This window comes from Stegastes partitus, unplaced genomic scaffold, assembly GCF_000690725.1.
Source record: "Stegastes partitus isolate 25-593 unplaced genomic scaffold, Stegastes_partitus-1.0.2 Scaffold150, whole genome shotgun sequence".
Taxonomy (NCBI): Eukaryota; Metazoa; Chordata; class Actinopteri; family Pomacentridae; genus Stegastes; species Stegastes partitus.
In genome coordinates, this window is record NW_007577881.1 from 99,237 (window position 1) to 111,921 (window position 12,685).

The 12,685-nt window shown below is 40.8% G+C and overlaps 1 protein-coding gene across 1 annotated transcript in view; it reads right to left on the reverse strand.

The window, feature by feature from the left end:
* LOC103355429 (inositol 1,4,5-trisphosphate receptor type 1-like) overlaps positions 1–12,685 on the reverse strand; it is a 91,926-nt gene that overhangs the window by 47,682 nt on the left and 31,559 nt on the right. The window contains exons 34-38 of the mRNA XM_008279225.1: positions 12,421–12,549; positions 11,222–11,342; positions 10,956–11,140; positions 8,537–8,685; positions 7,892–8,003 (exon numbers count right to left, since the gene is read on the reverse strand). Of these exons, the coding sequence (XP_008277447.1) occupies positions 7,892–8,003; positions 8,537–8,685; positions 10,956–11,140; positions 11,222–11,342; positions 12,421–12,549 (696 nt within the window). The remainder of the gene's footprint in view (positions 1–7,891; positions 8,004–8,536; positions 8,686–10,955; positions 11,141–11,221; positions 11,343–12,420; positions 12,550–12,685) is intronic.

The window sequence follows — 12,685 nt, forward strand, 5'->3', positions numbered from 1 at the left end:
TAATGACCAGAGAAATGTGTTGCATCTCTTTTGGAAGGGCTGCCAGTAATCAGACTATCTCTCGGTTTAGAATAACACAAGAGCCTTAATTTATTCCCCCCGAAAAACAGCCAGACACAGTGAACACTGCTGTAACATCATCTCACTGGGAAGTCAGGAAGTAACTGTTCAGAGTCGAAGGAAGCAAGACTTCAGGGGAAAAAGGCCAGAGGGAGGGTTTGGTAAGGCGCTCTGCTGACGACAGACTATTGGCCCTGCACCGGAGGCAGACCTCAAACAATTAACAGGTGTTATGTTGGCTCAAGTCTCCAATCGCCACCCAAAGTAAATCCTTAATTTTCCCATGACCCTCCTTGTCTGCTCTGTATTGTCTCATTTGAGGTGCACCACATGCTACTGTCTCCTGGAAGATGTGTCTGCTGCACTTTTATTGCCAATTACCACTGAAGGTCACACATCAGTGGAGAGTTTAAAATTCCAGGAAAACAGAGAAAAAAAAAAAAAAAAAAAAGGAGGAAAAAAAAAAAATGTTGGCTCTTATGTAACTGCTGCCTGAGAGCTGGCTGGTGCCCAAGAATCGTGCAGCATTAAGTTAAGGAAACTGGGACAGCGCTGCGTGTTGCTGAGAAACGTCTGCAGCTCCCCCTGTTGAGGAAAGAAAAACACAGCAGGCCGGATTCTCCAGAATTCACCTACAGCGGCAAAGCAGGGAGGATAAACGAGGACATGAGACAGCGATCTGTTTGGCCGAGGTAATGACGGGAGTGGCGCTCAAAGTAAAGAGAAGTGTTGAAAGAGTTGAAAGCATGGCTGAAAAAGTAAAGGCGGGTTAGACAAAACAAAGAACTGGTAGGGATGTGGTGAGAAAAATGTCCCCCCCCCCGCAAAAAAAACAAAAATAACAGAGGAAACAGTAATCTAGAAAGCTCTGACTAAACAAGAGATAATGAAGAGACTGTGATGGGACCAAACACTTGTGCACACATACAAAGAGATCAGCACACACTCCTTGCAGAGAATTTGTTCCTTGTATAACCTTCACTTCATATATATGTCCTCAGAAAACCAGAACAAGACATCATCTCAATCCAGCTTCCCCAAACAAACACATGTAAAGGAAGCATAGACGCATGCAGTGTGATATGATCGGGCCTGACAATGAGTCTAGCAGGCCGGTCAAGTCTTGTTTTCCCCCGGCTCGCATTTTATCACGTTTCTATTTCTGGCACACTGAGATAACCTCATGCTAATGGCTGAAAAGTCATTCCACTTTATCCCGCTCTCTCATCACCCTCACTGGATATGCAAAATCCAGCCCACAGACCGGGCATGCAGCAACAAGAAGCCCGATGGAGTCTGTCAGACAGTAGTGAAACTGACAGCTGCGCTCATTCCTAGAGATCTTTGGGTGGGTGTTTTGTTAGAGGGGTGTTGTGGTAGGTCAGGGAGCAGCAGCAGGCTAAACACTTGGGTTACATAACAGCTATAATGGCAGTTTATCTTCCCGCTGCAGAGGGGAAGTTGGGGTTTTGGCCCGCCTGATCTTCCTGCCATCCGTCTGAATGTCCACAGACGTGCTGCCCGCCTCGGGCCGGGGCGCTGCACGCCGTTTGCTAATGCGAGTGTGTGCATGAATGAGTGACACGCAGCATGTGCTGCCGGGTGAGGGAGTATGTGTACATTCTTAAGATACTGCATAAGGGAGGAGTTGACGAGACAAAGTGCTGCTCTGTGAGAACAGCCTCGTTTTTGTGGAAGCCGGGGATTTCCATCGCTTCAGTACCAAGCGGCGTGCATGAGGAGGGAGGGAAAGAGGGACAACAAGACAGAGACACAACAGAGAAACTGAGAGCATGAAGCTTCCTGGTAACTCTGGAAAGACCCTTTCCGACAATTTCTCCATTTCCCCGCCTAACATCTTATTCACTTCCCCTGCACTCACCACATTGTTGATTAGGTGACTGCTGTACCACTGGCCTGTTTTTCCCCGCTCACTGTTATTTTTCTGCTGGCACAGATTCTTCTACTCTCACAACGACGCTTTCAGTTTTGATCAACTTAGTGACTTTGAGAGAAGCTACTTAGTGGGAAAAAAAATATTAATCTGTAATCCCATGACATGGTCAACTTCCCACTTTTTAAAGTTCCCACAGCGATAAATCTGTTGATATCTGAACTCACTGTTATCAATAGAAAAGCTCCAGAAACAAGGTAATAAATGGACACTAAGTTTTCCCTTTTTTGAAAAATAAACCTTTGACTTAACCTGGATATGAATGTTTACCAATAACATAGTCTGACTCACCAGATGTAAATTGTGGGTAAAAGCTTGCTATTGGAAGCACATTTATTGAGGTGTTCTTCTCCCCTTCTCCTGTCTACATTTTACTTCTTTCAAAATCCTTTTTGCTCTGAGCAACAAGTAAAGTAAAACTTTAAGTTATGTTTCAGTGAATGAGCTGTTTTAATGACAGTGTTCGCCTCCTCGTGTGCAAATATTGCACCGAAACATTGCCTTCATTACTACATTGAGGGCACACCATCACTGCATCCTGGGCTGAGCACCACCCAAGTCGACTGATTGGTTTAAAGAAATACAAACAAGCCAGGGTGTTGGGTTTTTTTTGCCTCAAGAGAAAATGACAACGAGGTGCAGCCAGACCGTTCGGTGCTGCAGAAAGGTCATGAGACTATTGAACAAACGGATGACACGTCCTGATAAGACCTTGTGATATGGTTTTATGAAAATAAGTTGAGCCATGAGTTAGAAATGTTTTGTCCAATCTTTTTTTTTTTTTTTAACAAGAATTTCTATAATACATTTCTAAATAAAGTTGTTGCTTAACAATAAAAATGGTTTCAAGAGTTAAAAATATACAAAAACAACAAAAAAATTAGACAATAAAAGCAAAAGCAAAGTCTAAAAAAGTAAAAATGCCACGATCTGATCAAGCTATGAACAATATTCTAGACAAACAAGTTTTAAAACTTCCTTCATAATGAATATTGACCCAGACTGATGAGTCTCAGTTACACTGGTACCAACATGAGTTACTGAAACAACCAGAAGATAAATTTCATCCTGTGCTTTGGCACATCAGGAAGCCAAACCACACGGTGCCTTTAAACGTGTCAATAAAGTCTCAAAATTCATTGCAAAAGTCACAAGCGGCTGAGATGAGAGACGAGAGAGAGAGGATAATGTGTTCTTGTCTTCTAGAAATGGTCAAAAGATCAGCAGCTAAGTTCAGACAGCTACAGGTGGGTGGACAGACATCTGGTATGAATAAAGAAAGCCGTAACAGATCATGAGAAAAGGAAACAAAAGCATGGACTTCTTGACTGTTAACGATCCGGGGAGGTTGAAAGGTATTTAGACCTATGGATGTGAAATCTCAGACAAAATCAAACAGAAGTTGTTAGAAAAATCCTCCAGAACATACAAAGAACACATTACCGGTAAGCTTCCTAAACAAAACTTCTCACAAACCATAGAGTTATATATACATTAGCCAGTAGAGACGTTTGAAACAGACGTAACTGCAGGGACACTTAGAATCCCTGTGACTCTCAACCGCAAACAGAAAGGAGAAGCCTGCTTTATCCACTTCTTTAAAGGCCACAGGTCAGGACCGTCGCACACGGTTCAACCACCGTGTTACGAGTCTGTTAGATGGAGTATCCCCGGCTATATATACTCACACCTGCTCTAATGGTGGCAAAGGGCTTAGAGGACAAATATGCTCTCTCACACCATCCATCATTAGAGGGCATGCAGACTGAGTGACCGGAAACACAGAAACAGCTCTATGATGTAACGCGATGTAACACAATAACCTTAATAAATACCGCGTCCCCGTGTGCAGCTTTTATGAAGCCTGCTTAGTTGTGTAACAGGACCACTGCTGCACTGCACTGGGGAGACACAGATTACTCTGACAACTCTGACCATAAAAATCAAACTACTTTTGGATAGAAACGCAATGTTGGAAAGATTTTTGGCTCATCATTTTTGGAAATAAAATTTTACATAAATAGTGCAAGTGGCAATATAAATAAATACAGAAAATGAATAAATATATGTTCAAAAATCCAATATAATATTAGAAATATATACGTACAACTAGGGCTGCATGACACTGGAAAATTGTTTTTCTGCAATTTATATTGCGGCATGTTAAAAATACAGGAATGTTCCCCAGATGACTTCAACAACTGCATTCACAGTGGTTTTGTAATGCTGATTTAAATGGTCAAACAAATTAGCTGTGTAGCATTGTGTATTGGCAACAAGAGGACAGAATAGCTGCTTTCGGTCAACATCTTTTCTGTAGATAAAATATTTCTAACTAGTGATGCACGATATTAAAATTTCTGGCCGATACTGATGTCCGATATTAAGATTTCTGATATCGCCGATAACCGATATTATCGATGTTGATATTCAGTTTTTGTTCACATCAAAAAATGAGTAAGCAGTGTGAGAATGTGAAAACTATTCAAAAGAAACCCAAATTAGACCACATAGTCTTCTTTTTTACATAACAGAAGTAAAACATATTTAAACATATTTAACAGTCAAGTCCAGGACCATTTAATTAAAAACATCTGTGAAATAGCAGCAATATGAAATGTAGAGACGACGGCACTGATGTTAGACAATCATCAGTTTTTTCACATTGCGAAATTTGTTCATCGGACCAATAACGATATATGGGGAAAAAACAATATCGGCCGATACCGATGTGGTCGCCGATATATCGTGTATCCCTATTTCTAACCGATGTGTTTCTTTTTGCAACCAAATCTTCCTTTTGAGTGTTTCTGTCCTCTTTCTTGCTCGTTTTGCTGTTTCTGTATGTCAACAAACTGTCTCTTAAATAAAGTTGAGAAATGAGAAGAAATGAGAATCCCTAAATCTAGGTTTTTTGTATTAGGCAGGAAAAAAAGTTGCAGCATGATGAGTTTGACGTAATTTGCTAAATCACAAAATCGCCTTTACTGTGACTATTGGCCATGTGAACATTCAGACGTCGATGCTAATATTATTGTGTAGCCCTGCGTCAGACGGGTCTAAATCTTATGTAGCTCTTGGGCCATTCGTCTGCAGAGATTTTACAAATATTTAGCAAATTATTAGAAACATAAAAATGCACTCCAATGCCACAGCATCCAGGTTTAAAGCGTTAAAAATGAGCATTACTCAAGGAGAAACAACAATTTAAATTCTGTTTTGCTGGTCATTCAGTGTACACAGCCTCCTCATTCACAGCCCCCCTATTGTTTTCTCCTCATGCAGTTTCATTAATCTGTATCTGTTTACATATGATTCTGATCAAGTCAGCCAGAATATAGAAAATTAGACAACTGAGAATGAATTTTAAAAGAGAAACGATTCAATTTGGTTGGTATTGCATGAAAAATACATATTAGAGTTTTGGAAAAACAAATTTAAAAATGCCCCTTCGTCCCCCTTTGAAACTCTAGGGACCTACACAAATAGTGTTCAGAGGCTTCAGCTGCCTAAAATTGCTGTCAGGTTGTGCAACTGCCAAATGGAACTAATAAAAAGCAGTAACATTAACAAGCCTAAAATCACCTACTCTCAATTAAGAAATGAACCCTTTTAGTTTATACTCCAACACAGTAAATACACAAACATGTACAGGCACAACATACAAGCATATTGCAAAATGTGAGCGAGACATGTTAGCAGTATGCTACATTTTTTTTGCATGGAGATCTCTTAACGGGCACATGGCATGGATTAAGCTGCTGACACAGATGGGATTTTGCTACTAGAAGGTCTACTTGGAGCACAAGCACATCTACGCTGTTAGTGGGAGACGACTCAAATGGACATCACAGTAGTAAGTAAAATGATCAACCTCAGCCACATCCATTTCATCATCAAAGGCAATCAGCTGCAAGAGAAGAAGTATAGGGAGCAGAGAGTTAGTAGAGGCAGATTAGTGAGTTAAAGCTCCGTCATGTCAAGTGTGCAAACGTAAAGCTCGACTCTCACACACGCAGCAAGTTAGTGGAAAAAAAAAAAACAGCAGAAGGACAGAATGTTAAAGCTCAAAAACAGAACAAAGGCATAGTAGTAGAAACACACCATCATGTTTCATTGTTTCAGAACATTGAAGCACTGATGATATTAAGCTCGTCGGATCAACGGAGACGAGTTAATGTTTAAGGGATTTTTTTTTTAGTTTTGCACATTTCTATTAATGGCTTCTGGCAAACATTAGCTGAGACCTTCTGTGAGTGAACAGTGTGCGATCAGAGAGTTTCTATTTGCCTGAAGCTGAAACAAAAGTCGTAAAATACACAGACTAATATCTCAGCCGTGGAACCGTACAAATCTTATCTTTATGGCCTTCTTCAATAGCGCCTTTTGTCACTTGTGTCCTTTCAGTGACTGGAGCCTCAACACACGTTTAACCAAAAAGAAAAAAAACCACACAAATTAATTCATTTTAAACTTCTCATGTGACTTCTTTAAAAAAAAAAAAACAGACAATCCAGCTGATAAGTGTAAATAAATTTAAAAAAAGACATTAATTGTGGTTTGATGCTGTTAAAGGATAAAACATGCATAATCCACGCAGGTGAAGTCTTTTTTTAGGGAATATACATAAAGATAAAAACAGCCGTCAACCTGCACAAAGTTCACAACCTGTTCTGAACTTCTGTAATCACAAAGACAGAGAGTGAAACTCATTTTAGAGTGAACTGAGTTGACACCTTTTTGCTCTCATAGTGAATGAATTGGACTTTATACTATATTGACTGTATACTGACTGAATTGTTCTGAAATATTCTACCTCTATAATTGAAGTGAGAAGTGCTTTTCCTTTCTTATCAGTCCGCATTTTAGCCTACAAGGCAGAAGAGAAACTAAGTGTCCTGGTTGTAAACTGACCACGTGTGGATAATATTTATTTATCTGCTAAAGTGCCTCACAATTAACAACTGGAGTCCAATTAAAAAGGCTTTTTTTTTTCCTGTTACACCCGCCTATTTCCACAGCTGCAGGAGCTACAAGTGCAATGATAAGGACATGAGCCCTCACTAGCTTTCCACCTGTCAACACTGTGATCAATTGCATACCTGAACGAGGGTTTCTGCAGCAGTATCGGTCATACATGTTATTTGTAGATAGAGCTTTGAGTTCTATAATCTACATGTAGCTGCTTCCTTGTGCATGAAACACCTGGTCACTGCCAAGTGCTTGCAAAAACAGTCCTACAAACTCCACAAGGAAACTTTAAAGCACGCTGCCAACCTATGAATCAAAAATGAAACCGCTTTCCTTTCGTCTTTTAGCCTTGGTTTGGATCTGTGAATCCAGAGTGCTAAAGCGTTTAACAGGAAAGCACGCTGACGGAGGTGACACGACCGATTAGAAATTAGTTCAACAGACCGTTAGCAGCTAATGAATGGTGTGTAAAATGAGTGACGGATGATGCATGTTGTTAATAGTGTTAATCTTTTAGATGTGTTGCTTGCTAAAGTATTGTGGGAAGAAAGCAATGAGGGAATCTACTTTTTCTGTCCAGGAGTATCCGATACCCTACAAAACCATTAAAACCAGACAAAACGGTGAGTATTCACAAACTGCTCATTTCACAAAGAGAGACTTGATGACAAACATGCGGATCATTTCCTTTGAGTGTGCTATACAGGCTCCAGAGGAAACCGAGTCTGCCTTTTTTTTTGTATTTCTGATCTTTTGTCTTCCAGTAAGTTTGGTGCAGTGGGACAGGAACAGTATATCCTGAGATGTCAGAAAAGTGTTTTAACTCGTCTCAACTCATGTGTGGGTGAATCTTAGGGCGCAGCTACAAAAAAGATGACGAGAAACTGGAACACAAAAGCAACATACCTTCTCCCCATAGCCCCTGTCTTTTGTCATCATTTCCCTCAGTGTCTGCAGCACTTTGATGCACAGGCGCTCTTCATTCTCCTCCAGCAACTGCTTGGTGTGTTTGATCAATCTGGTCGAAGAGAAAAAAAAGGAAGGAAGAGGGGGGAAAAAAGTGAGTACACACACATATGAACTGATGAAAGCTGCAGTTCTCAAGCCTTCCTACCTACACAGCTGAATACACCTCAAGTCCTGTGGTAAAAGTATTTTGGCTGATTTTCATGATACTGTGATGAAGTCCAAAACAATAGGATTGGAAGTTGAGGGGGGGTTTTATTCAGCATTGAATTAGGACAATTGCTCCAACACACCATTGTGGATGCTTTACGTGCTGCTATTGTACTCCACAGTGACGGCTTTAAATTGTAAACTAATCCCTGCATTAACAACGTCTCTGTGTCCCGCCAGATTATCAGTAATCCAGCCTGAGCTCACACCAGGCACAATATAGCATTAAATGTAAATATAAATAAATGTTTCTCGGTGCATGTATTTTTCCCTGGGTCATTGAGGGGTAAAGGCTGCCAAAAGCGCAAAGTATTTATGTGTTCAGGAAAGTCCCTAACCCACCAGTGGCCTTGGTAGGTGCAAGTTCAGACTCACCTTGATATGAATCCTCCGCTTTCGCATTTTTTGCGAGCGTCTGTGTTCTCAGGGAAAAGCAGCTCCGGACGATGCAGGACATCCACCAGCACAGAGAGCTCAGCTTGGACCAGTGGCCTCAGACGGTCCTCCAGCGCAGACACTATGTCCTAAAGAGCAACGTGGTGAAAGCAGAGAGGAGTTTACAGACTTACTGTATTTTATAATAACAAACGAGTTGAACCATGATTGAATTCACTGTAATGTAGGACGTGACAAAGAACAGATTTTTACAGATAAAGTTTAGTACCTTTATTATAGTAACTAAGACTTCGGAGAGTTTACCGTGTCAGATTAGCTAGACTATTAAACGATTACTCCTAACCTATATTTATCATAATCTACTGTACATGCTTCCACATTCTATCATCAACGATGTCCAGCTCTCAAAATATTGTAACGGCTGCTTTATGGGATTCATGTCAGAAAAACCAAAGGCAGTGCATGAGACACTTTAACCAAATTAAACTATACGTATGATGCAACACCACGCTGTCTTGCTGTATGAACTTCCCGTCACATCTGCTGATGATTAGTGTGAAAAAATGCAAATAAGTGAAGTAGCAACGTGAAGACTGCCAGTCTGGTGGTTTTTATAGAACTGTGTGGGCCGTCTAGTGAGTGGCAGAACAAAAGAGGCTCTTAAGAGGTGAAAAAACACAACAGAATACAAATGTTGAGTGTTGAATCTTGCAGGCTGAGACTTTCTATTCCCGAAATAAAGGCCCCAAAAAAAAAAAAAAAGAAATGGGCAGGAAACCATTTTGAGAACCACATTAATCTGAATCTGGGAACGGGTCAGTGACCAAAACAACCTTGCAAATCTATGCCAGTATTACCGTCGGTTGGTCTAATATTTGGAAATGTTTGTTTACTCAATGACAGGATGAAGTTGTCAGTCAGACCCTGACGGTGTCACGTGTAAGTAGAGATAAGAGCTGAGCTGAACCAGCTGTGTTGGTTAATTTTCAGGCTTCCTGCGAATACTGAGTCACACTTTACAAGAAAATAGGGTGTAGCAGCTTTGGCTGTTTTTTTTTTTAGATTCGACACCACTTCTACAGTATTTTGTTTACCACAGTTACCAAAAGCATGAAGTCATTCTTGGCATATCGCCAACAGTTAATGACCCCTAAGTTTTCTCATGGCAGATTCACATAGATGCAATCGTAGACTGAGATTTCTGTGAGTGCGTTTTCTTCCGCAGCGAGCCCAGATTGAAGTTGGAGATGTACTACTGTTCTCTAGCTGCCTGACATGTAAAAAAAATGTGGTAAAGAATTTAAAAAACGACCCATCAGAAACAGAGAAACTGTAATTGTATTGCTTTGATTGCCTTTTTAGGTTTAAATAGCCTTCTTTTAACAGAAAATAGGATAATTAGACCAAATGAGCTAGCCAAGGAGAAAAAGCATGCCAACCCATTCACATACATTAGGAGAAAGTATTACGAGGAACACTGTCGAACCCTACCGCTACTAATACAATTAGACTTTTACAAATTCATTTGACTTCAAGAAAATTTGATTTTTTTTAAAGTGCTTCTAATTCCAATCAATTCAATTTTATTTTTATAGCGCATATTTACAACAACAAGTCATCTCATAGCGCTTCACAAAGGCAGAGACAGAAACACCCAACAATCCAAAACATTTGGATTCCCTATAAGCTTCAGCAGTCCGCAACAGTGGGAAGGAACCGAAAACCCCCACAGGGGAAAAAAAACCTCCGACAGAACCAGGCTCAGGGAGGGACGGCCATCTGCCTCAACCGGTTGGGTAAGAGTGGGATGAATTATACAATTTAATTTATAGTTAAACAAGTTATTAGAATTTATTATCCTTTTGTAACAGGAGGCATCATGGTGGGGGCAGCAGGATGCAGAATCAAGAATCAAACACCAATTATTCTGTAAACGACGTAGTGGTTACTAAACATTTAGTAAAAACACATGGCCAGAAGTCGCTCATTTGTCTAAGTAACTGGTCAAAAAACAACAAAAACTGCTTTTGTGTCGCTGCACATTTTCCAGTTTAGGGTGTTTGGTTTCTCTTTGTCAGAATGACGATGGCACATGGTCTTACCACCACTGACAGAAATGGATGTTCTGCACCACTCTGCACTGCCATCAGATGTGTGGTTTATGGACATTATAAAATCCATTACCGCCTTCTGTTCTCCACCATAAACTGGAGTTCTTTATGCACACAGGTGACAGAGAATTACAATACATAGATATAAAATAAACCATTTGACTGAGAGAAATTTAAAATTAACATTTGCAGCTGCCTTTCAACCAGTTTTTTTTCTTCTTCTTTTTAAACCTGCATTTGGTTTGCTAGTCTTTGTTGCTTTTCCCAACTGACTGTGCTATACTGACCTGTAGCCTCTCAATGATGTTTCTGTAGTCTTTTGAGGTAGTCAAGCCGGAGTCTCGTCTGGAGGTGTTCTTCGCAGACAGTCTCCAGTTGAGGATGCTCTTCTGCACCACATTGTTGGACTTGACAAACAAGTTGTTCACCTGACTGTCCAGGTCCACAGGGATGGCGATTGCTCTGCTCTTAGCTAGACAGAAGCAGTAGATATAACACTTGTCCTTTCTAATATTGAAAACAGAAATTGGTGTTAGCCAGTTCAGTATCTTACCCACGTCTGAGAGGACTTTAATGCAAGCCTCTACTGACGCCTTCTGAACAGGGTTAAGCCAGTTACAGTGGTATACCCTGAACACTCCCTGAAGCAGCTGGACAAAAACTGGCTGACGAGTCTGTAAGACAGTGAAAAGAAAATTAAAGAGAAAAGCTTAATGAAGAGGGTAAAGGCGAAAAGGATTACACATGCTTTATAAGATGGAGCTGGAAAACTGGGAATTAATATTCAACAACCAACAGTCTCACTAAAGTGCTCCATGACTAGGTGGGATTCATTTGTGGTGCACATGACAATGAGAGGATACTATGGCATCTACTGTTGAAGGGTTAACAGCTTCAGGCCTAGCAAGCCAGCTGTTAATCATCAGATGCACTCCCAATACCACGCATCAAACCAGTGTTTAACAGCGAGTACGGCTGACTTCTACATGACCACAGGCCTGACGTACAATAAATACCTCAGTTATCTTTCCGAGAATGGTTGCCTGTTTCAAGAGAAAAAGGAAAGGGTCGCGGCATCACCATGTATCGGTAAACCTCAGCAAGCATTGTTTTCAGAAAGTGCAAACGATTACAAAAAAGAAAACTTCTACTGGAGCCAATTTAAAACAAAAACAGATCCACAAAACAGATAGCAGGGTATCAAGTGGACAGCTGTATGCAATGCAAATCCACAGAGTAACTGCACGAAGGGTTTGGAAATCTATTGAGGGTAGTGGTCATGATTTATTGGGAAACTCGTGGGCGACGAGACACGGCGACAACAAGGTCTACGAAACAGTGACCACATTGCATCAGTGCATCATCTGCACCATGTCCCAGCAAAAACCTTGTGCAACACACCCACAGATCTGGGAAGAACAGAGTCTGTGTGCTGACTAAGCTATGAAAATGTGACAACCCACACAGAGAATACTTCTCAACATTCGGAGCCTGTTGATAAGGAACACAACCAAAGCTTGGAAAACAAAATTTAGGGGGAGAAAGTTACTATTACTTACATACATATGACGAGCCATCTATGCAAAGGGAAGAATGTCATATTTTATAGTGTATATGTGTATACAGATGTGAGGAGTTTTCCTTTCTTTTAAACTGACTAACTTGAAAAAACACATGATTTCTAAGCTATACAAAGAAATCGAGATTGCAAACCTGCTTGTAATATGTATTTCATACGCTAGTCATCATTACCTGCAGACTTGTGCTCTGGTCAGAGAAAGGAGAGCTGAAGAAACATGTGACAATGCTCATGACTGTCTCGGTTACATAACGCTCCAGCATGGTGTCTGCATGCTTCCTGTCGCTGGTGTTGTTGCACACCTAAAGAAGGACAAAGACAACATTAGCATGATGCACAGCCACCGGATCACACTTCCTGCGTGCTGGGGTCGACAGGTAATGCATGCTGGGGTCAACAAAATCGCCCGAATGCATGACCCACTGTAAAGCAGAAGAG